At 36.9% G+C, this 26,128-nt stretch overlaps 1 protein-coding gene across 1 annotated transcript in view; it reads right to left on the bottom strand.

The window, feature by feature from the left end:
- The window catches only part of TBCK (TBC1 domain containing kinase), an 88,208-nt gene that overhangs the window by 21,117 nt on the left and 40,963 nt on the right, over positions 1–26,128 (bottom strand). The window contains exons 21-23 of the mRNA XM_063156454.1: positions 21,674–21,710; positions 20,071–20,232; positions 6,186–6,364 (exon numbers count right to left, since the gene is read on the bottom strand). Coding sequence (XP_063012524.1) covers positions 6,186–6,364; positions 20,071–20,232; positions 21,674–21,710 — 378 coding nt within the window. The remainder of the gene's footprint in view (positions 1–6,185; positions 6,365–20,070; positions 20,233–21,673; positions 21,711–26,128) is intronic.

Here is a 26,128-nt window from a genome sequence, read left to right on the forward strand (position 1 = left end):
ATTCAAGACTAGCTTAAGGCAGGCTGCTATAGAGGTGTGTGTTGAGAAAACAAATAGGGTAGGACAGAAGACTGAGGAGTAGAGGGAAAAGGCACTTTAGGCTGACATAATACATCTCTTCCCCACATCATGAAATTTGTGTTAATAGCACAGTTACACATCTAAGACCTAACTTTCACAGCAGCAGTGTATGGCACACACAGGAGCTGCTGCAGGCTGGAATTAGAGTTGCTGTGAGTGGCAGGAGGGAGCTATAGCTGTGTACCTGGGCATGTCTGTGTGGGAGACAAACCATTAAGATCCTTCAGTCTACTTCTCCTCCAAAACTTGACTTCAAAGGTTTCTCCCAAACTCCATTGCTTCTAGTGCTACAAGCACACAAATAAAAAATGTAACACCAAGAGGATAATTCCTCACTGCAGTATCTAATTGTGCTTTTCAGAAGCTGAATGAAGCATTAAGCCATTTAGATCTGTGCTGGTCCTAAAGCATATTTTAAGACACTCAGTGGGTTATTCTGACTATTACTTTTCTCCTAAAGTAAATTTACATAAACACTGCACTGCTCTTTCATTTTCCCTTTTTTAGATGCAGGTCACTACTTTTTAAAAATAAAATATGGGTTGTTTAACAAGGTATGAAATAAAACTGTCACTCAGGAAACTTGAGTTTGGCTTTGGTTGCCAAAATAACTTATTTGCACTATAGCACTCCCTCTCAAAAATAAACAGTCAGTTGTAAAATACATGAAAACAAACAAAATAACAACTGTGTCTTCAGTCAGCAAGCCAGATTTCAAATCAGGACCACTACATCCTGAAAATTTACTAAACCACGGAGATGTGTAATTATTTCCTAATATTCTCCTAGAATCTGATTTTAAAACAATTCTCAAATTGAGAAAAAAATTAAAAAGAACATTCCTAAAAGATGCAGAGAGAAAGAACCAGCTAGATTAAAAAAAAAAAAAATTAATTTTACTGGTGAAATTAGCCTTTCCACCTCTGCACATTTGTTAATCAGTCATGGAATCCCAATTGTGGGAGGTCTAAAAGGTCAAATGCGCCCAGCTTTCAACTTCAAAGTGGGTATAATCACAAAAGCTTATGAGGAAGGACTAGTGGACGATCAGTGGTCCCAGAACCTGAGCCTAAGGCTGCAGCAGAGAGTGCTCTGGCTGCTCCAACTGCCCCATTTACATTCAAAGCAGATGAACACATCCCAGGGAGACCCTAAAACCAAGTCTGTGCAAAACAAACTTAGAATCCTTTAGTATGATCTAGAGTGAGTATCTCACAAACTATTACAGTCTCATATAAATACTATCTAGACCATTACAAACATATTCCTTTAATTCTACCTCAACTAAGCAGTAAATTTGTTTCAATGAGTTTACATTCATCTTAAATAATTGAAATTTGTATTACAACTTAAAATAAACACCCACAACATTCATTAGAAATGTTTGAATTAACATTTAACATAGATTGTTTCCTGAGCCTTATATTTTGTATTTTATTCACTCTGATAATTTAATGCCTCATGTTCTATGAGAAAAAGCCTTAAAACTATAGAAAATAAATACAGATTTTCAAAAAGAGTCAGATTAGACAAGGTGCTAAATAAGGCTTCCTTTAAATAATTTAATCTGCCGAACCAAAGTTCTGGAAGCAGAGGTTTCCCCACACTCCCCACTTCCTGGTAGCTGCCTGCCTGGCCTATGAGTATCAAAAAAACCTTGAAAAGCTAACCAATAAACAGAGAACATTTTGAAGTTTGCAACAATTGCTAAAGTATTTGCTAGAATGTGATGGGCTTATGCCTAATTAAACAGTGATTTGTTTATTCACTCAAAGGAGAGTGACATTAAAGTGCATTTTAACCAACTCTTCTAAAAAATGACAAATAACCCCAGCTTCTCACTCAAGCTGCTGGCAGCAACAACCAGAAGAGCAGAAGCATCAAAGGCAAATGCGAAATAAATTAGAAACATTAACTGAGATCCTGATCAGGTAATGCTTCACACAATTTGAACTAAAGACAAATTTGAGTAAGAGCTTTCCGTTAAGTCTAAGAACAGCGGAAGAGGAAAACAAAACCAAGATCCACACAAAAACAGAAGACAAAAGAAACCTGAAATGGGTCAAGGCAATCAGAAGACCCTTTAGGCAGAATATAAGTAACAGCCATTATGAACAGCATGAGCATCACACAGACATTTCTTCGCTTGTACACTGAAGCAGAAGTGTTGGTATCCACTACTGACCATCCACTACTGGCTTCTTTCTGAAGAGTAAATGGATTTACACACCAGTTATTTAATGACTTAATATATACCTAGCCAATATATTTTTCATGGACAAATACTTCCTAGGTGCAGACAGGAACTCAGAAGCAATTGAGTGCTGTTGTATGACACATGAGCCTGAGTTTCCATCTGTTGGAAGTCTGTCACACAAGCTGTCCTTAATTATTGGCAAAGAAAGGTTATCCTCATGAAAATATGCTGATAGTCTTTATGATTAAAACATGTTTTTCATATTTTTGTTGTTTGATCAAGCCATTAAGTCATGTTGCTGCTTAGGTATTTCTACTACAACAAAAACAAAAACTGCTGGCATTTAAATCACTGCAAAGATCAATAATCATCATCATTTCTCCACTTCAATGCTTTCATTCCTCAACATCTCTGAGGAACTCCCACCCTTGCAAAGAGAATCAGGAGTAGAAGAAGAAGGCAAAGCTGGAATTGTATCAGATTCTGGATTTCTGTGAGTTCACCTGACACAGATGAGCAGATACTGAGAGAGAAGCTGCAACATTTTCTCCTTTCTTCTCCTTTTTATTTAGAATTATGGAAGTAGTTAGAGAGAGTGTATGTCTACCATATCTATAATAATGGAGACACAGATACAGCAGAAAATTTTTATATTACAGTGTTATTTGTCTCTGTGACCCCTGCACATTCAGAAAAAATACTTCAGGAATTTCCAGGGTATGAAAGTAAGTTTCAGGAAGAGTAAGAAGAAAAAAACATCAACCATGTACTGGTAAAGAAAAGTTACAGACACAAAATTGAGATTTTTTTGAGATTACACAAGATTGTAATGTAAATTCAGTATTTAATATAAATTCAGAATTTAAAGGGTTTTTTCTGTTGTTATTTTTGATGTTTTATCTTTCTCAAAATAAACAATGCAACCCCACTTAAGATGCACATTCATTCTCTCTGAAACTATTTCCTCCTTGAGATTTTATCTCAGTAGAAATATGCCTACTGGCTGAAAGAGTAAAAGATTAAGCAACACACAAGTCCAGGAGGAAAAAAGAGAGCACCCAAGCCTATTTACAAACTTGTAAATAGATGTCACTAAAATAAGAACTAAGCAATGCTAGTGATAAAAAGCAGGGTTTTTTTACTGACTGCTGATTTAGGGAGAAAAATGCACACCCAGAGGGGAAATACTTCTCCTGTTATTATTAACAAAAGCACAGTAACATACAGATACACACAAATATTTGAGTTGCCAATAAAAAGCACTTAAGAAACAAACTGAAGCAGCATAGAAATAAAATACAAATAGAGAGGTAAGAGACAGCTGGTGTTTACAATTAAACACACTAAACATTTAATGTTTCAAGGAGTCATAAATTACCTTCAGAAGCAAACCCACAACTTTCTTCACAAAGAACTGTTTTGTACCCTATACACTTTCAAATACAGAGGTAACCCATAAATATAAAACTGGAGATAGAAATGTAGTGTAAAGTCCTTGTCCAAAGAATCACTAAATAGGTAAGCAAACAGAAAAGTTATTTTTGTAAGAGCTAAACTGCAGAGCAAGGACAGGATGCTGTTTCAGAAAATCCATTAAAGCATACTGTGTGTACTAAAGACTGAACTCAGATCTCACCCTTTTCAAGTAGATTAAAAGTTTCCCCATGGCAGCAAACACCAGTAGAGGACATGTTTGAAGAACAAGATAATTCCAGGATTAAGGTTGAAAAAAAACCCTAACAAAACCAAACCATACCACCTTTGTGTGTAAATATTGTATTTCACCAATAATTTCAATTTAGTTTTTATCAATATTGCTCTAATCCCTGAGAAGAGTTATTTTATGAAGACATCCAAAAGTACAGACACAAGTGAGAGGTAGCCCATTATGGACTCATGTTACACAGGACTTTCCAAGTCTGATCTATGGCTCCTGACTGAATCATAACATACTTGACTTGCATCTATCTGTCTCAAAATCTGACACACAAAAATACAGCACTTGAGAGCAAACAATAAATTTAAGACTATAATTTAAGATATGAATATCTTCTTGTGTCCAAGAGATTACTTTCCTCTTTGCTTGCATATTTCTGTATATATCTCTGAATCTGTACAGCTCTCTTTCATATGATGAGCTAAAAAACCAAAATACAGTAGTAACCAAAAGATCCAATGTACTCAGCTGCACTGCAGTAAACGAAGAGGTCTGTCCTGTTAGACAGACAGAACTAGAAATTAAAGAGAACTCAATAGAAGTTCTAGTATTTATTTATCTACTCTTTAACATACCAAAAACATTTGCTTAATTTCTTGGAACTTGTGGGATGGATGATCCTAATTACTGGCTTTATAAACAAATACAAATTCCGGTATGAAAACAAAAACTATCAGGAAAAACCACCCAAAACATTTCTCAGAAAATGGGAGAATACTGAAAGAAACTTGCTTAATTTGAAATAAGGATTTTTCTCTCTGTTACAAATACAAATTTTTTTACTACTCATTTCAGTAGACCAGGGCTGCTTTCTCCCTTCTCCCTCTTTGCTATACCCAAATGCTTTGACTCTTGCTTTTTACACATAAAGGCACAAGAAAATACTTAGAAATCAGAAGACTTGTTTTTTCACTCTTTTGCCATAACATTCAGAAAAACTAGCACATACACAAAGTCATTTTCACTGGTAGCACTGTCAGACATCTGATCAGATCTCTGCCAAGAGAGACTGAATACTTTCCTTGGAAGTTACTTTGACCTGAGAGATCAAAGCCCTGGGCAACCCCACCTGAATTCAGAGTTGGACACATTTTCTGCAGGAATTTGTACCAGATGACCTTAGGAAGTTCTATGTGAATTACTCTCTGAAAGTGCAGCCCTTGGCTCCTTCAGAAAGCCTCTCTACAAATCTCCAGAGCAGCACAGCAGCAGTTGTGCTGGCTACAATTCCTGGATGACAACATGAGAATTCCCCTGGAATTTCATTTTTATTTCCCATTGCCTTTCTAGATCCACCTATTGTTTCTTAAATCCTGTAAGATCTTTCAAGTTTCCTTTTGTTCTTCATTTGCATGTCTGCACTTGCAGTCCTGGATTTTTAGCTAAGGCTTCCAGAAATTACAACAGAAATCAAATAAAAACTGACGTGAAAACTAAGAAAGTTACTGAATATCAAGCTTCAGTTAAAGGACTAAAAAGTAAAGATTCACGTGAACAACAACAACACTTTTTAGCTTCCTAATAGTTAGGAAAACCAAATGGAAAGACTAAAACCTGATGCAATTCACCAAATAGACATAGCAGGTCTATATATACTTCCTAGATTATTGGAATGCTCATGAATGAAAGGATTGTTGGAGAATGTGGAAGGAGAAAAACCCCAGCAAAATAAAATTTAATTTTTAAGAGGCTAGCTAGAGACTTATACTGTTAAGGGGAAGGAAAGGAATAATTTCAAATCACCAGTATTCAGATAATGCAACTGTCCCGACAAACAGCCATTACATTCTACTAGAGAGAGAGGGGAAAAATCATTTTGCTAAACTGGGTATCTATTTAATGCAGATATTCTCTTAGCTACTAGTTACTCTTCGCCAAGATAAAACCAGGCATAACTCACCAACTAAATTCTCAGAGTAACTTGCGGCATATCCTTTACCTAACATGCCAAGATGGAAAAAGCAGCCAGAGCTGACTGCATCACTTTCCAGCTATCTAATCTCCCTGGCACAGTGCTCTTTTTACTGCTTTTCTCCTATGATAAAGCCTGCTGGTAGCTCTGCAGGTGAGCTGGGGACATCAGTGGGCTGCTGTAAGAGAACTGAAGGAGCAGGAGTTGGTTAGGCGGGAGAAACGGGCAATCTGAGTAACGTGAACAATGCTCCCCGCTCCCGCTGCCGGGCTGCTTACGAGGTCGGTGCGAGGAGCCTCCTGGTAGTCTGCAGAGAGGCAGGCCAGGGCAGAGCCCCTGGTGCCGCTGCCGTCGGCGGGCGGGCGCGCGGGCTGCGCGAACTGCCGGAACGTGGCGCTCTTGGGAGTCCAGCGGAACAGGTTGATCGACTCGCGAACGCAACGCTCAATGTCAATCTCTGCAAGGGATTGCAAGGAAAAGCAAGAAATTCAAGAGCAAAACATCAGTAAAGCCAAGTAACCCAGCTGTGACATTGCTAAGTACATGTACACCCATCTATACCTTTGTCTCTCTCTCTTTCCCTTGCTCAAAGCAAATGCAGATTTCAAAAGCATTTTCCTGCTCAAAAAGAAAACACTCCAAGTTTTTTTATTAAAAACTAGTGAAGACATTTTAAGAATGAATATGAACTGTTTAAGGGAAGTGTATCAGAACTTAACCAATGCAAAGTCAGGACAATAATTGAAACCTAGTCGTTGTAAGGCATTGTAAAGTCTTTACAAGTCAAACTATTGACTATTCAATGCAAATTTGTGCCGTTCATCAAAAGTAGACTTCATACAGACATCAGAATTTCTGGATCAACTAAGTGTCTTATTTGTCAGTTAAATCCTACTAACACCCAGATTGAAAGCTTTCATCTACTGAATTTTGCATGGCCTGACATTTTGACAAAGCTACATGTTATCTGTTTGCTGGGAAACAAGGGTTTTCAACATTAAATTGAGCTTGATTGAAAACATAATGGATTGTTTTAGAGATTTTAGAGATTTTTTTTTAAACAAACTAACAATACAGTCCCAAATCCAACCAGACATGGGAGTGAAAAATCTTAGCTGAAAGTGTGAAGTGCCATTGTGACAATATATTACACAACTTGAAAGGAAAGCAGACACCTGTCAAATGAGAAGCATCCTAAAATAAGATGTGGTCAATTAAAAAGCAGGAAGCTACACTTCCTGAAACAGGTATGTAAAAGGAAAAAAAGCAAACCTGTTGGAAATACATTTTTTGCAACGTTAAGCATCCTGCTTGTATATATCTTCTAACAAGATGCAACATAAAAGCCATTTACTCCTTTACCACTATAAACAAACTAGTTTTGCACCTCCTGTATATAGTCTCATGAAGAGCAAAAATGATCCTAGCTTGCATTTCATGACAAAACTGGTCTAGTGTGACAGACAAACAGCAGGGATATCAGCACTTTTTGTGTCTGTACCAAGATCTTGTATGATTCATTACAAAAGTCAAAATTTAGATTAAAGCATCAGCTTCTGTGAAGAAAACAGAGGCATTGTAGCCAGGCTTTATCTGTAGATCTCAAACAGATTTGATGCACTGCCATCAATCACTCATTGCCATCAGCAGATTTGATGCCTTGCCATCAATCTGGGAGCTACTCCAGAAATCTCAGTCATTAGCAGGGTGGTGAGCAGAAGAAGCTGAACTTGAAGCCTGGGGCAGAATAATCTAGTTGGATGAGATTATTGGCTGTTTAAAATCTGGAAGATGTGATCTATTACTCTCCCATTCAAAAAGCTTTCCGTGTTCAGGTAGGATACAATCTGCAGCAGATGCTTTAATTCCATTGATGACAGGATGCTTATGTGCTAACTTGCTTCTAAAATTCTGAAAAGTCTGACAGTAGAGCTGTGGCTTACCCAATTTTAATTCTAGCTCTAAAAACCTCTTTGTGGATGTGTGAAAGTAAATCACAATTTTCCTTGACAATATCAGGTTCCCTAGCTGCTTGGGATAACATAGATAAATGGACTACATGATGTCTCAACAGTAGCTAACAATTTCCCATTTCAATTATACTATAATAGAAGGCTGTTTTTCAGCATCATTCCCAAGGAAAATACACACAACTGGAGAATTTCACACAATCTCTTAATTCAGGTAAAGAGAGGAGATGCCTTCCACTGGTTATCTTCCTCAAGCTCAGAAAACACCCCAAAGCACCATCATTACAGTTGCACTTTTTTCCACACTTCTGAAAACTCATTTCATTACAAAAAGTTGAGAATTTCAGTTCAAGACTGTAGTACATTTATAGTGGGGCCATGGTTTCTTTTTTTGTTTTGGTTTGGGTTTTTTTTGTTTTATAAAGAGACTGCTGGAATTGAGTTATAAGACCCATTTCCTGAGATTCTTAGCTAAGGAAACATTAGTAGTACTTCTATAATAAATGATATGAATACAGAATTTAGCTAGTAAAAAAAAAAAATTGGAACAACAATAATTAATAGCATGAGAAGCATTTGGCAGTGAGAGGGTATAATAGCCAACACATATCTGCAATTGAAAACAGAACTGGGGGGTGGAATAGGAACACTGTTTGCAGTAAAGCTATAAAAAAGCTCAAAGGAGAAATTGAGACTGACAGTGTTAAACACTGAAACAGGTCAAAATATTTTTCCTAGAAACAAGCTCTGTAATTTCAAAAGAAATCCATTTCAGAGAACTGGTAAAAAGGCTTGGCCACTGGAACAGGCTTCCCAGGGGAGTGGTCATAGCACCAAAGTTGACAGAGTTCAAGAAGCATTTGGACAACGCTCTCAGGCACATGGTGTGACTTTTGGGGTATCCTGTGCAGGGCCAGGAGATGGACTCAATGATCCTTGTGATCCCTTCCAACTGTGTGCATGTTTGTAAAAAACATAACCAGTTCCCACACATCAGAGTGTAAGTAAAAAATGTGGGAGACTGTTGTTCTGGGATTTTGCCATGCTTGGTTTTTTATTTCTTCTAAGCAGCATTTCAGGAGGACAGTGGGCATGGCGGAAAAAGAAACTCCATGGAACAAGAGAGAATTTTCAATGGTTTGTGGGGGAAGCCATCTAAAGCCTAAAACAAATTCACAGGCTGTCAGTTAAAAGCCTAAAATAAATTCACAGGCTGTCAATTAATTCATGTGCTTCTCAGTAATGCAAAATAAAAACTACAACAAGGCAATTCTGGTTTCCACAACTAACAATAAGAAAGCCCCACAGCCACAATAAAAACGCCCCCCAACAATGTGCAAATCATAGGCACGTGCTTGGGAACAGTCAACATCTAGCACATCTAGCATAAGGGAGGCAAGACTATGGGTGGTGAAAGAATTCACTCAAAGAATTTACTCACATTCTTTTGAAAAAAACAATTACTTTCAGCATATTGGAGATTAAGGCTACATGAAACTGGTATAAATATTTACAGAATATTTATTAGTCACATTGCATGAACAGGCTTCACACTTGAGCAACCTTCAAGCCCTTCTTCATCATTTGTTTGCAATTTCAGTTTAAGAGAAATCACTTCCCGTCAGTAACTAAAATGCAATTCAATCTGGTGCACCCTTGCTGGATAAGATCTTTTCTCCTCTTTTTGGCTAATAAGTAAGGGTCTGCTGAGCTACTTCAATCCCAGTTTCTTCCCATGCCCTTTCAAATATATGACAAATGAGTCAGTCTCTGGTGAAATGTCCATTTTTTTGTTATCTCCCCAAGACTTTGCATTCACACAGAATTAATCCTGCCTGTACTCTTCCTGCACCCAAGTCACTGCATTACAAGCCAGAAAACATTAGAGCTTCCACATTATTACAAACATACCATTGGTATGTCAGAAGCATAAGTATATCAAGTCAGAGCCTAGATTCTTGAACAGGACTATGAACAAATGAACAGAGACTACCTCAGCAGAATGCCAGAGCACTTGACACTTGCAAACAACTCAGAAGAACACTCTTCTGAGAGCAGGGTCTGCATAAATCTCCAAGTGTGAGCAACAAATGAAAGTAACATTTAGAAAGGATGAAGAGGGCATGCTCACTCATGGAGATGCATATGTAATACCTCAGTGCTCTCCAAGGTCCCAGCACTAGGGTATTTTGTAGTTTAAAAATGATGTGCCTTCTGGTTTTATGAAGACAAATTATTTCATTGGAAAATCTGTAATGAAAATGTGCTGAATAACATGGTGTCATTAAATATGAAGTGTGGAAAAAATTTAAGCCTGACTTAAAACACCATAAAAATACGATAAAATATGTTATAATTTCAAAACTTAGTACATATTCAAATTCATTTTGAAAAAATGCAGAGCACCTGTATTTCAAAAAGTCAAAGCTGGAACTGAAGTATCTTAGGCCCAAAGTCATAATTTAATTTTCAAACATTATATTTAGGAATTCTGGCTCAAATAAGCTCAAGTGTTTCACAGTCAAGCAGCAGTCAAGCCTTACAGGAAACAATTCTATGGCAGCAGCTAATTGCTCAGCATCAAAAGGCTGTCTCTGTCATTTCTAAATATGCAAATAATACAGCAATAGATAAAGGCAGGAGTTGAGAAGGGAAAGAAAAGTGATCCAACAGCAGCATCTTGGTTTTGCCATGGCTTCATCCTAACATTAAGCCTATGAAATGTTTTGCTCCTTTTCTGAACTAAACTTACTGTTTTTCCTAAGATGTTTTTAATTTTACTTTTTTCATGCTAAACTGTAACTTCTTACCAAGCTGCTGCCTGCCTCTATGCACAGCCTCAAATGAAAAGGAGGGCTCAGCCTGACATAGCTGCTTTTTAAGCTATGTAAGTTTATTATTATAGATACAGGAGAGAAGTAGATTGCACTTGAAACAGATGTTGAAAAAAGGATCAGTTTAAATGCAATACACCTGTGACAAAAGCACATACAATGTTTTACTTTTACAGTAAAGCTGGGTGTGCATATGTTGTTCACAGCAAGTGAAGGCAAGTAATGGAGAAAAGCATAAGATGAATGGTTCTTTTCTAATGAAAATCTACACAGACCAAGTCTTTGTGTGCAGTTAATCAATTCCAGAGCCTTTTCCTTGGGTAACAGGATACCAGTTAAGAAACTCAGCCAAAATAAACTGCTTCTGCATTTTGGGAATAGACCAGAATTATGAGTGTGGTTTGACATCTCCATCACAAATACTTTATTACTACCCTGCCAGGCAACATTAGCTTTCAGCACACAGCCACATAAATAGGCCAGAAAATCTCTGTGCTATGAATACTCTGGTACTGAATAGGTCAGTCAGTTCAACCTCCTGATTCCTGCTCTTAGAAGAAATAGAGGTGAAAGGCCATAAACTCTTTTTTCCTGATGACATATAGAAGAGTGTGCACATTTAAAAGGACAAATCTAGGAAGAGAAGTGACATTTCTATCTAACATCTCTGTATCTATTATTGTAAGAAGGTTATTATAAATGAAAAGGTCAATGCAGAACTATTATTTTACATTATTTATTTCATACATTGCAGGGTAGTTGCGTGACTTCAATTTTTTTTTTTGTGGACAGCAGTAGAGAGAAGCAGCAGTAAACACTATGAATTATTCCCTAGACATTAGGAGGGTGAAAAAAGGGCAAACTTGGATTATTTTCTTACTTGTGATTGTAAAAATTCCTCTGATTCAGCAGTTCACTGGAAAGGCTGGCTAAAGAATGCGTTCCAGTATGGAAACGTGATGGTGGCAGGACTGACATGAGCAGGGGAGACACAGAATGCCAAGTGACTGTACAAAGAGTAAAGCTTTACTGTAAGCCAATCACCAAATGCCACATGCTATGCCTTATTGAGAAAGACAGAAACAGATTACATAAAAACTGGAGCTAAGCTCTGACAAGAAAGCACTTTTTAAACTGTGTTATGAGGTGTGCCAGTGCTGTTGAACAGCAGCTATTTCTGCAAACTAACAAAATGTTAAAGACATCTGGAGCAGTGCTATCACAGGGTAGGACACTAGCCAATGACAGAAGCACAGGAATTCCCAATATATAATGGAAAGAATCAGAGGGACACTGCTATGCAAAACTTGAGAAATTACACAGGGGGAAATAAAGCAGCTCAGCAGAAAAATGAACATTAATTCATAGGTAGATAATAACCAGAAGATGCATGAAAGGACAGGTTTATAAAACTGCAGGGATCAGCTCAGAGGAGAAACTTGTGGTGCCACCAACACAACATCTGGCAACAGTCAGTTTTTGAAGGAGTAACTCTTTTTCAGCTTTTCTATGTTGTTTTTGTTATAATAGTTGCTAAATATCTGTTAAGTCAGTTTTAGAAGCTGAAATACTAGTGCAACTCACCTGCTTTATCCTAAGTCTATGCTTCACAGAAATAATATGCAAACTCAGCAAGCAAAAATAGAAAACATCCTGTTACAGGTTTCCATCTGGGTGGTAACTACGAGCTACTTCAGTTATTTCCCAGGTGTAACAGGTATAAACCTGTAAAAACTCTACATTCAGAAACTCTGACCAGGCCAAATGCTTATAAAGCTGATGATTCTCTCAAGAGCTATAAGTAGAAGACCTTTGCATTAGCTCTCCTGTTAGCCTTCAGGATGTTTATGAGGAAATAACATGAAGTAACTCAGATTTTCTGCTTTCAAAATAAGATGGAAATTCAGGTAATCCTGAAAAGCAGTACCTGTTGCCATGAGAAAAGGATGAAAGCCTCTAATTTGACCTGTTCATTCCCATACCAATGATGGAAAAACTCTGGGTAAAGATAAACAGAAATAGAGTATTTAGATCTGCCTAATGAGTATCCTGAACCATGGAACACTCTCAAACTGCTAGAGCAAGCAGGATTGCAATGTTATTTCCCACAAATACAGCAACTGTAAACAGGAAGGATAACCATCTTGCTTATGTACCCATACTTAAAACTGCTTTCATTTCCAAAAAAATGCTCTAGCCGTTTGGCACTGCAGAAGATAACTTACTGAGATCCAAAGCTTCCAGTGTTTACTACTAGTCAAGTCTGTTAGTGCTTCACATAGGAAAATGAATAGCTTCATGTAACAGCAGCCCAACCTTGTCAGCATACATTTTCTGAGTTATTTAAAGCTTGCAGCATAATTAACCTACTCATAAGCCGCGGGGAAAAATTCCTTTATTCTGTGAAAGAGCTAAGTTAACATCCTCATTTGAATTTACACATGAAAGCATTAAAGTACATCCAAGACATAAAAGTTTGTCATTTCAGGGTTGCATTCCCAGCAGACAAGTTTGTGGTTTATCAGCTTACATGACTGCTTACATGATTTGTTTCCTTAGAATGGTGCTATGCTTCTTTTAGCATGGAGAGTGAAGAACTAGCAGGAGACTGTCCAGCTGCTTGCCTTGCTCTAAAGCCAAAGGCAATGTGTCCAGCCTATCCCTACTATCTCCTACAGATGCTTGGCTTTTTAAATTTTTGAAGTGACAGAGGTGCCACCTGGCACACCCCTGCTGGTTGCTCAGACATCTATCAGCCTTTTCAGAATGCAGGCAACATTGCTCACATACAATGTAAGTTCTTCTCAGCTGGGATACCTGCCCTTCCTAAACAAGTTTTGCCCTTCAATATTAACAATGCAGTCCTGAAATTTATTCCAAAGTTGCAGAATTAACAAAGTCTCACCTTTAGGTACAAACCCTGCTCTAGTTCTCCATGTTTGGTTTTGGTCTTACTGTTGATCTCTACTAAACTCCAGGATACTCTTAGGACATTAGGAACAAAGAAATTTCGACAGAGAGACTCAAATGCCTCATGCAGCCTTATAAAGGCAAAAGTTTAGGTGAAATATTATGTGAAAGTAAATCAAAGGGAATTGACAGCTATTCCAAAGTATAAGAGCACTGAGAGTTCACTTAATCTCATTTCTAAGTCCTTATTTTGACAGAAAGATTTTTCTAGCTCTCAGCCTACAATGCCATTCCAATCTGTATTTAAGTAATGTATATCTCTAGTACAATGCTAGACATACACTCCTCATTGTTTGTGCAGCCCATTTAGAAATTCTCCTCAATTAACAGTTAGAGAACTAAAGATTATTGAGCAGAATATTTATACCTGCACAGGCAAACAAATATATTCATAACAAAATTATGAAGAGATACCCTATGAGGCACTTTGCTCTGTCAGCACCATTCCCTGCAATTGTAAAAGGAAAAGAAGTCTAGTACCCAGTATTGCTTTCTAAGCATGAGTCTAATCCTGAATCAGTTGCTATGCTTGTAGTTTCAATGGGGAAAAAAAGGAAATATTTTCCCAAGACACCTTTGTAATGAAGAAAAAAAAAAAAAATCACCACATCTAGCAACAAAAAAGAAGAGATAAGAGCAGCTGGAATTCTGTCAGTTCATGCCTAGAAATCCTAGATAGTATGTTTGACAGTCTACCTTCTTGTACTTTCATTTTATTTCAGTGTAAAGGAGTACAAAATCCTACATGGCTAACAGACAGATTATATTATTTTCTGAAGTGTCTTTTCACTATGGAGAGTACTATGAGGGTTCTTTCAAAAAAGAGGGGGCATAAGCTGTGTGTCAGACTGTTTTTAAGACATGGACTAGGAAAGTTCTGCTGAGGAACTCACTTTTCCCCCTTTTTATGAAGCACCATCTCTTGTGGCACACAGCCCTTTGCTAAGGGATATATATTTGATTTTCTTCTGCCAGTGACAACTACAGACTACAATAAAGTATTTCAGTATTTTTTTGCTTAGTGTGTTTTCCCCTCCACCATTCCTCTTCAGTCCCAAGAGGGTAGAATCTATAATTTAGATCTGTTTTCTTTGTGTCACAATGAGTGGAAAAGGTGAATAATTAAAGAATTCACAGCTTCAGGTAAAACAACATCAATCTTACAGTCTGACACTACCACACAGCCTTGGTGAGCAGGTGTGCCCTAACAAATCTCTCTGCTTCTGTTCCAAAGCCAGTAATCTTGAGGAATTGCAACATGAAATGCACCTGCATCTCCAAAAAGTCACCTAATATAGCAAAGATGAGTACCATGCTCAGAAAAAGATGCTTCCATAAATATGAGCCTGACCTACATATTTCAAGAAAATAAAACTAGGAAAAGTGACTTCCTTTTAAATTCTGATGTCTTTTGATATTTCCAATCAATATTTTTGTCACAGTTGCAACGCCATTATCATGTGTATCATGTGAAAGAGACCAAAGTGCTGTTTTTCTTCAGCTGTACTGTAACTTGAAAAAGTAGTCAGCTTCACTAGCTCTGCAGCAAAATACTTTACAGAGCCATATTCCATGAATGACAACAGAGCAATATGTCAAACTTTTGTAGCTGAAGTTAAAAAAGTTTCCTTTTAGAAGAGCTGTCACTGCTTCTGTTCCTCAGAGCCTTAATCTAAGCAATAAGATATTTTCAAAAGTGCATGAAAAAAGTTAAACAATAATCAAAACATCGTATTATCTTTCTTTTTCCTACTGCTCACTGGAATATGAAAAACCACTGTATCTCTGTAAATCCCTTCAAAGGTGGTGTTTTAATCTCTGAGGTTACATTTTCCTTGGAGGAGTGGTGAAACAAATGGGAACAGGCATTAAACACCCACAAACTCAGGGTGGACTTGGACAGTTGGTGGCCAACTGTCTTTTTTTCCTCTTATCAGATCTATATTAACTAAATGCTGAACCACCAGAAATTCCAGTACAATAAAAGCATATGGATCACAGACGTGGGCAGACAAAGGATTTTTAGAAAGGAAAATAGCAGAAAGTAAAATGGTAGCTACCCAGGGTCAGAAACATATCTAAAGTAGAGCCTTCTGATATGTGTCTAATTTTGCTGCTGTCAACAGAAATGCATCATTCAAAACTGCTCCATACAATCTTTGTAGAGAATTTCCACTATTTTTAAACTTTTAGTCCATTTATAAGCTGGATGCAATCCTTCTAAGCATCCATATGGCTTCCACCATTATGGGATTCAGCATTTTGGCACATCACTAGAATGGCAAAGGATATAATAATTTCTCCCACATTAGAGAAAATTTGTTCTCTGGAGAATCATTTGTGCCTGTGGTTTGATGACAGCCAGATCTTGCATCTTAAAGCTACACGCCTGTGTCTCACAAAGTTTTCCACTTCAACCATTTCACTGTAGCTCCTCATTGCACTGGATGGCTTTTCTACAGTCAGTCTATATGAACTTCTCATCTGAGACCAAGGCTTTTCCTTTGAAGCACTGACTATCCTGGAGCCAGCAAAAAAGAAACCTTCCTAAGGTTCACAGCATTAGAAGGATGAACCCTCCTCTTGCTCCACAATTACAGAGGATGAGCTTATTGAACTAACCTAAAAGGTTTGTTTGAGTATGTTTTATCTCATGTTTAGGCTTGGTGTTTCCCTATTGTCTGACAACATCTGTCCCCATCTTTTAATCAGTTCTCAGAAGTCCACAGCTCATCTCTGTATGTCAGTGCTGATATTGGCAGTGATCGATGGAGGAAGATCTGTTTGCCAGGCTCTATACTGCACCCTTTCCAGGCGGGAGTGGATTGCTCTAAGGATCCTTCAAACGTTTGCAAAGAGCAGTATATGTGTCTGAATGCTCCCTAACAAAGCTGTAGACTTTGTACTACTGGTACAGTGGGTAATGAACTTGGTAATTGAGTCAAACTACAATAACCATAATTTTTGTGTTGAATAAAGGACATTATCACACAAACTTACTGCAAGATTCTAAAGACTAAGCTATAAGCAAAATTGCATGTTTTAAAGTAGACTTATAAAGCTGGTCCTCAGGACATGAAAAGCCTCTGGGTTGTAAATCTGCTGATGCATGACATTAAGGGATATCCAGGCTGGCTTAGCACAAATAAGCACTGGTCTGAAAGCAGAGTCCTGTCTCTGTTGTTGGTACTTCAGGAATCTCATCATAATAGTGTCATCCTGACAATTTTCATTTTCCAGACTTACAGGAAAAACAAAGGTAATGTGCAAGATCTTTGCTCTCTCTGTATCACCTGAATAACACAAAATTTACTAAGTCTCAAATCTACAGGTAAAATACTAGCAACAATCCCAGCATTGGTTTTGTTTGTCTGTCTCAAATATTCCTAAATATTCTCTGGAGTCTGCATTGCTTGAATAAAGTTTGTGCTTAACAGACCTCCTTAAATACAAGGAAACATATAAAAGAACGAATGACAGAGAATTAAAATTTAAAACACCCAGCACTTTGGAGTAGTAATTTCCTAAACAACCTAATTCTATTTAATTCTATTTAGGAGTTGCTTATATGCCCCCTTCATACAGCTCCATGAGGAATGAACTAGGACATTTGTTGCAAAAGGATTTTCCAGTATTCTTAATTAGTTAATTATTTCATCAAAATTTTCAAATAAATTTCCTAATCTGCTAGGACATTGTTTGAACAACATAAAAATAAAGTAAAATTTTCAACAGAGCTTCCAAAAATATCAAGTGTTGCCCAATTGTATTGGCTTTATAGATAAAATATGGCCAATGCTTTGAGACAAGTATTGGAAAGGGTTTACAGAAGCAAGTAATCAATGCTGACACAATGCCCCTTTGTTTTCCTCACATGACTATTATTTAAAAGTCAAAAATTATTTTAATTAATTAACAATTATTTTAATTATTTTATTTAATTATTTTAAGACAATAATTTCATTTTTGTTATATACAGTGCACTGGAAGCTAGGTAGTGGGTTTTTTCTTTCATTTAAACAAGAAATCTTAAAAGTGTTCCACAAAGTTTCAAGATTGCAGTAAAATACCTCTATCAGTCTGGAAAGGAAGTTGCCTTCACTGGCAGCCTGCAATAAGCCATTGCAGTGCACACAAAGCTTACAAACTACAGGAGGTTCAGACTGTTGAGCAACAATTGATTTTAGTTTAAAATCAATGCAGATGCTTTGAAGTACATAATGTCTTCCTGGGAGCAATATATTTTCAGATGAAGGTTATTTGTAAATTACTTTCAGAAAATTCTCAGCCTTGGCACAAAACTTATCGTAACCAAAATAACAAAAGTCTTATTTGGAAGACACAGGTGACAAAATGCAAAATGAGTCAATACTTTTTAGTTAGAAATAAGGGGTCAGAAAGAAAAGGCACAAGGCTATGAGAATTATATGTTGAAATAGTTACTGATTAAGCTAGACCAACAACATTTAACTTTTAAGACACACTAGGATTGTCTTTTACCCTTTTTTCCCTTAGTAGTTTTACTAGCAGTATTTTATAGAATTCTTTAGATTCATCTCAAAAGATTCAATTGTGCCACTGTTGAGATTCTAAATATCACAGACACCACCAATTTAAGAAAAAAAACCAACTTATCAGAAACCTGTATTTCCTACCAGAGTATCAGTAAAGTTGTCATCACCTAAAACCAGCAGAATGCATGCACCTTATATCACTACAGATTTTACTGATTTTATTTTATTATATGAACACATATGTATTACAAGAACTAATGTATTCTTATACATGACCTCAACATAAAATACTTCCACTGTCACTAAATCAGCTGATTTAAGATAAATTGGAATCTATAATTTAGCACCCATCAAGAAAAAGAAAAATATGGAGAAATTACCTTAGGCAAGAAAATAAGTGAAATATTAATGGATCTGTACTTTACTAGGACATACAGCTAACACATGGGGGAGGAGAGGGCCAGGAGAAAATCAATCTTTTAGTTTAGCACTCACATTCCAGCCATCTGTAGATATCCCATTAAATTTACCATGAACATTTGAAATGGCTAAACATACATATTGAAAATTAAAACTCTACACTATAAGGAATGGCCTAATTAAATTTTCTTATAAATTAAAAAAATAGTAGCATATGGATAGTACATCTCAAACTAATAAGTAGGAGACAAATTTTGAAATCCAGACCCATCTGAAAGGGTTTACAGTGAGAGACAATTTGTGACAAAAGTATTTAAAGAAATCACAGAGCCTCATTTATGGTAACTCACTGAGTTATGCAACTGTGAACTCAGCCTCATCTGCATATCCTAGACTACTGCTAACCTCTGTGAACTCTGCAGTTGTGGAGACTGCAACTCTTAAGAAGACCTTTTAAATTCTCCTCCAAACTTGATTCTCTCCTTCAGTTCTTCTGATTAAGAACTTCTGTTTAAATGAATTACTGAATTGCAGACATGCGAGTTCAAATAGAGCTCACTACATCCTTAATTAGCCCAGGAATTACCCCAAAGTTAGAGTTATCTACAGAAAAGCCACACATTTAAAACAGTGCCAAACTCTTACCCAGGACTTGTATTACATTAGTAAGATCCTGAGCAGGAGAGAGGGAATTAATGCAAGAATATAAGCATGCTCTGAGTGCAGCAGCCTTCCTACTTGTGTCACTACAAAGTAAAACACACCTTTCAGGTGACATGGCTTACTCAGTTCAAATGCATTCTGCTGTCTCAGTAGGTACTTGCTCAGAAGGAAGCTCCAAACTTCATGGTTAACTGCACTGTATTTTTGTAAGGTACCAGTTTTTATGGATAGGTTAATCACCTCCCACTGAGCAAAGACAGAGAATATCTGCACAGTGATCATGCAGACTCTGATACAGTTTTGAAAATTATTTCTGCAAGCTTAAAATTTCAAATGGAAATATTTAACAGAGTAATTCCAATGGCTTCCTATACTGCTTTCCCTAATCCTTTTACATTAATTACTTCCACAGTACAAGTTTAATTATGTTTGAAAGGAAAACAGGCTTTCCACTAAAGAGGAAAAGGACTGTTCAGAATTGTACTCAATTTATTTAGAAATTCATATAAACTGATTGTGTCTGCATGTGGCATGACAAAAAACATTTGCTTCTGAATGAATTTAAATAGTTCTAAATTTCACAACAAAACACTCCAATCTTCACCTGGAAATAACAATCCTACTGCATTCTTGCTGATGACAGTAAAAACTTTGAATAACTACAATAAATTGTAGTTAAGATCCACACACTCTGGCAGTGAATTTGCCTAAACCGACCATGATTTCTAAGCATATATTTACAAACACACTGGGGAAGACAGAGAAAAAAGGAAGAAACAGTATTTTCTGTACCTGGCAAGTCTGAAAAAAGGAGAATGCACTCATTGAATCCATTAGCCAGAAGACGATCCCTCAGCTGCTGAAGTATGGCAACTCCAATACAGAATGGGAAGGAGGAATTTCCAAGCAGTAATGTATCCCACAAGTGAAAAATTTTGTGCAATGGAAAGACATCTGCATAATGAATAAGCACATATAAATAATATAATAATAATAATAAATAAAACTCTATAGGCACACACACACACAATAACAGGGTTAATGAGTTGCCTATGTACTTCTTTCCTCTCCCATCTTGAGTGATTTCTTTTTTATTTGGGAGCAGAGGACTCAACCTGTCCAGGATCCTGTTTGTGCTCATATGCAGTTTGATTATTCTGTAAATAACAGCCATCTTTTCTTAATGAATACTTGGAAGCACATGGGTTTTCACATTTCAAGTATGTCAAGAATCAGGCAATTTATTTTTCTTTTAGTACAGAGCAGTTACATATCAAGGCATACATATGAGTTTTTCACAATAAGACGACATTAATGAGTTAACCAATAAGATTGACTACTTACAATTAGACAAAAAAAATGAACAGAGTAAAGAAAAAATTGGCAGAATAAAAGAAAGACAAGGAAAAAGGCCTATTAAAAATAGCAAGATTTTATATATAAAGCTGAAGGTGGCTATCTTAAAATATGCTGTCTTCCAACGAAATAGTTCCAAGAATTTATTGCACTTGATTGCTTAAGGAAATCATTCTCCTTGGTTTCCCAAATGTGGCAATTCTCATGAAGGGTAGAGAAACAGGGACAACTGCAAGAACCAGTGCTTTACCAGTCAAAATCTTTAGAAAATGCAATCAAGAATCTCATACTAAGTTCTCTGATATTTCATCAGAGAAATAATCTCTGAGAAATAATCAGCTCTTTTCATTCTGCCACTTCTTTGAAAATTTAAATTCAACATCTGCCAATGTTGATACAACATGAAAAAAATCACAGATTTTTGAGAAAAGAAGTTTTTAAATTGCTTTCTAGACTTGATTTGTTAACTTTCTTCTCTTTAATTAAAACCCACCAAATTAGAAAGCTCTTCTTTTTTCCTAATATACATGCACAAATACAGTAAACTAGTTCTACCAGAATAACAGTGTGTCAATGTGCAACAAAAATATGATTATCTTCAAAAACAAAGTCATTCTCTTTCTTACATTATTTGAGTGATGGCAGGGGGTGGTGGTGTGGTTTGGTTTTGTTTTTTAACTATTATTACATCTTTTTCCAGTAGATAACAGCTTCCTCTGAACACACCCTAAATACTGCATGTGTAAAATGATCCATTCAATAATAACAACAACAGCATATAATAATCTAACAATAAAAACAACTCAAAACCACAGGAGAAATATTAACTATTATGAAATCAGGGCAGAAAGTAAGTGACAGGCACTGCTGAGTTTTCCACTGTTGAGTTTTCCACAACACATCCTTGCAAATTATAAGCATCCTAACTAAATGCTGGACCTATCATACCAATTTAGAAAGGGTTTAGCTGAAAAAGTGAGAAAAAATAAGCTTAAGAAATGTAAGAACATTTAATCAAAAGAAAAAAAAGCATACTCACGTGTAAACATTGTAAGAAACCAAGGAATCGCATAAAGCTGCCAAAGGTGGTGATGTGGAAAAGAAGACAAAAAAAAAGTTTTAAGAACTCAAGTTGTCTATGACAATAGTCAGCTACATCAAAAATTGCCTATTTTGCAAGAATTCAGTTAGAAAGGAAAATAATTGCAGTGGTAGATCTTCTATCACACAACTCTTAGCCCGTCAGAAACTTTTTTCATCACCAAATTTTTCAAATTATTAGTTTGCAACACTGTATTGAAAACAGTAAAAAAACAAATCACCACCCTTAATAGGCTGGTTTGCACAATATAACCTTCAAAGTCTTAAAGAACTCAAAACCCCACTCTACTAAATGGTTGAAATTCTCAATAATATAAGCAAAAAATAGCCAAGGATGCGTGAAAAAGCACAAACCAACTTGATTTAATATATCTTTCTGACTATGGAAGAAAACGCTTTGATAGAAATAACTAAGAGTTCAAATCATGATTTTCACAAGAACAAATAACCACCTCTGCCTTTTTCTGCTATGCTGGTATTTATTAAAATGCATACTTGCCAGTGAAGCACTTAAGGACAGTTTTATTCTCAGTAAATGCTCAGTAACACCCAAGCATTTCTGCAGTTCCACTGTGCCCATTTTGGGGCAGTGTCACCTGAAGGTGCCCTGCTCCAGCACTTACACCCCTATGAGATTGTGCTGCTGCAACAGCTACAGAAAACCTTCAATGCCTGCAAACTTTCAAATTCATAATACAGAGAAAGAGCTAAGCATTTATGACACATTAAGAACTTCTAATTTTTCAGTGAAGCCTTTAGCAAGGCAAAGGCAAGAGAATCTATTTTCCTAAGACATCAAACTGTGCAGAAAGTTTCAATAAATTAAGAACGCAAGAGCGAGATGATCCTTGTTAAATTTTACTCAACTACATGGCTCATGTGCTATGAAGATTTACAGTTAAACATAAAGCTTAATATATTACTTTTTAACTCGTAAAAAGTGCAAATTAATCCTCCCATTGAGCTTTTCCTGGAAGTAAACAAATGAGGAGCAGAAAACATAACTGATATTATGTTAATAAATTACTTCTTATTCCATAAAGTCTGAACTGAGTTATGGCTCTGACTAAATGATGTACACATTTGCTGAAAACCTTCTTAGCACAGCTCTAAATTACATTACTATGCCTTCATCTGAGTGCCTGAGATCTGAACCATACTGCCCCTAAACTAAGGAATGTTCAATGACCTGTTCACCACTTTTAACATTCAGCAGGCTTTTATGAAGCTTGACCCCCAATCCACCAATTGATTTTAAGCATTCAAAATCCAAACCAAATCAATTCCTATCATCATATTAAATCTTATAATACAATCACACTATTTCCTTGAATATATCTAGGTCATGTTTTAAACAGAAGGCATTTTAAGAATAGTAACATATCCCATTCCCTGAAATATCCCCTGCAACTGGTTGTGATCAGCTAATACCTGTTTATCTGCTTGTTTATATGCAATATCTTGCTTCCTATGCAGTAAGAAAACAAGACTAGTGTCCTGAGGCTCCTCTTTGCTTGGAGGTACATATTAGGCAAACCACCATTATTTCCTTGGCGTTTAAAAGAAATTATTTCCTCCTTTTCATATATATGATTTAAATGTTTTACAAAAACAGACCCCTATTTTCTCCTATTTTCACAAACACCTCTGTCATGCAAGCATTTACACAGAAATAAACAAGAAAATACATGAAATGTGAAGCTTTGAAGATTATTAAAAGGTAATCACGAGGAAAATCACTGCTTTGCTCTAAACCATCCTCACCAAACCTATCAGCAGTGACATGAAAAGTAGGTCAAACAATTTAAGTAGAAGGTGTCAGGCGAGCTTTTACTGAAGGGAGTTTTTCCTCTGACTTTAACAGAAATAATGCTTTAAGACAAGAGGTTTTGGTAAGCCCCAAGAGGTTGCCGATGCTATCAGCAAGCAAGGAAGGGGAAGGCGGAGCCCGGGCGGTGGAAGGGAAGGAGGAGCCGCTCCGAGCCCGGACGGAATTGGGGACGCGCGGGGACAGCGGGACCGCGCACTGCGCTGGGGAGTGGCGCCCCCCAGCGGCCGCCGCCCGCAGCAGCAGCGCCCGCGCCTCTGCAATATCGAGCTGCAGAAAGGAAAATTGAAATTCAGCGATTGCAACCCTCCAGCGCTGAACCCTGAAACCTCCGCGGGGTCTGGTTTTACCTGAGACTTAACTCTCCCGAGCTAAGAAGTACGCCTAATGTGTAATCAAAGTTGCATCTGGAACAGCCTGACAATAAACCACATTAAAAAAAAGAGCCTGTAAAATAAACACATCGTTTTTTAGACAGACCTTTAGAGGAGCCACAATTTTAATTTTGCTTTGCGTCAGGGAATAATGCCACCCATGTTCTGCCTTTCCTTTCCTTGCTTACTAATAGTATTCATAACTTCTTCAGGCTTACAAACACCTCCTTGTTTTAAATCATTATATTTGTTAAAATCAGAGGAAAAACTCCCTTCATTAATAAGTTATACAGAAAAAGTATAACTTTTTTTTCTGTATATACTTTAGCTGTACCATATATTGCAGTTTATATGAGGTGCCAAATCCAAAGAGGTTTTGGTTTTTTTCCCCCTGTCCATTAAATGTCTGTTTCTTTTTTTCCTGTTTGATGCATGTGTGAAACAATGTTGTCCAACAATAAGCAGAATTTTATTTTGCTGAGTTGTTCTAACAACTGTTCCAACTTCTGCTTTTTACTCTGATTTTCAGTTGTTAATAAAACCTATTTTTTTGTTTTCTACAGCTTTTTCGGAGGGAGAGGTGGAGAGGGAAATGCTGAGCTCTTCTCCCTAGACCCAGAGACAGGATATATTGGAACAGTTCAAAGCTGCACCAGGGGAGATTTAGATTGCACATTAGGAAGCCTTTCTCTACCAAGAAGGTGAAACACTGGAAGAAGCTTTCTAGAGAGGTGGTTGATGCCCCGAGGCTGCCAATGTTTAAGACGCATTTGGAGAATGCCCTTAACAGCACACTTTAATTCAGCCCTAAGGTGGCCAGGCAGGACTACAGGAGCCTTGTGGGTCCCTTCCAAAGGAAATTGTCTATTCTACAAACTCCCAATCTTTCACCTTCCTGCTCCACATTTGAGATACAAACACATGTACTTAGCTTCAATCCTATATGGTGCCTAGACAATCATATATTGAAAGGCTTCAGAAAGGTGCAAAAGATAAGGCAAACTGAATCACATTTTTAATGTAAGATTCTACCCACCCATATATACCTAAACAAACAAAACTTGAAGAATAATCACTTTCTTCACAAGATAAAAGTATCAGCAATTCATTTTCAGGTAAGTGTGTAACAGGACAAACAGAGAAAGTACTTCAAGGGCAGGATTTTTAAGACGCAGCCCTATTACTGACACCTCGTGCATATCACCAAAACCAAGCTAAGGTATCTCTTCAGCACAATGATATTAAAGAACTGCAATCAGTTTGCCTTCTATGTTAGTGGATAGATGATAACTGGGTCTACCTTCCATAATTCACAGCTGAAAGTGTTTTAGAGTAATTTATGGCAATGGCTGCACTTTTAGCAACATTGTACACTTTGTTGTTTTTCTTTTCTTCTTTAACATGGTCTGCTGTTTAGGGTCAGAATTAGTCAGTAAAATAAGGAATGTGTTATACAGCATTATACAGGGTGGAGAAGAGTATAGATTTTGGGAGAGTGAGCAAAGATTCACTGTAAGATTCACTGCATGTATTATCCCTCTATTTATATGTAAATCACATAGCCACAGCAATGTACTTAATCCAGGGACCACATCAGCTAATAATATTTCCAACGACTCAAGCTTCAGCAGCGTTCAATATTCTGAGAGCTACGTGACCTGAAGCAAATGAGAAGGCTGCCAGGAACCCAATCTTCCCTGCAGCAGAGCCTGCCTTTCAATGATGAAAGATTAATCAGGGTTTACTTTGATAGGATTAGTACTCAAGCACGGAACTCTGGTTCAGATCTCATTACTACACTGCACATCCTTCACCTTGATGGATCCTATGCTGCCTTGTTACAGTCACAAAAAATCACCTCTCTGACTAATCTAAAAGGCAGAACAACTTTTACTTAATTAAAAAACCCTGAACCCTGACAGATAATTCAGAAAGGATAAACTCTCTTCACAGGTTAGTGTTAATTTTAGAACCTGCATTTTTATTCAATGCAAGAGTTTTAAAAAAATATTCCTCTTTTGCAATTGATTGCTATTTTACCTAATCATCTATAGATTATCAGATTTAGAGACAAGGCTCATGTATAACTATGTACTGTCTAATGACTAGCGCAACAGAAACTATAAGATAGCAAAACATGTGATTTCAAACTATTCCATCTAACTTGTACCTTGGAAGCCTTCAATGGAGA

This window comes from Melospiza melodia, chromosome 5 (genome assembly GCF_035770615.1).
Source record: "Melospiza melodia melodia isolate bMelMel2 chromosome 5, bMelMel2.pri, whole genome shotgun sequence".
NCBI lineage: Eukaryota > Metazoa > Chordata > Aves > Passeriformes > Passerellidae > Melospiza > Melospiza melodia.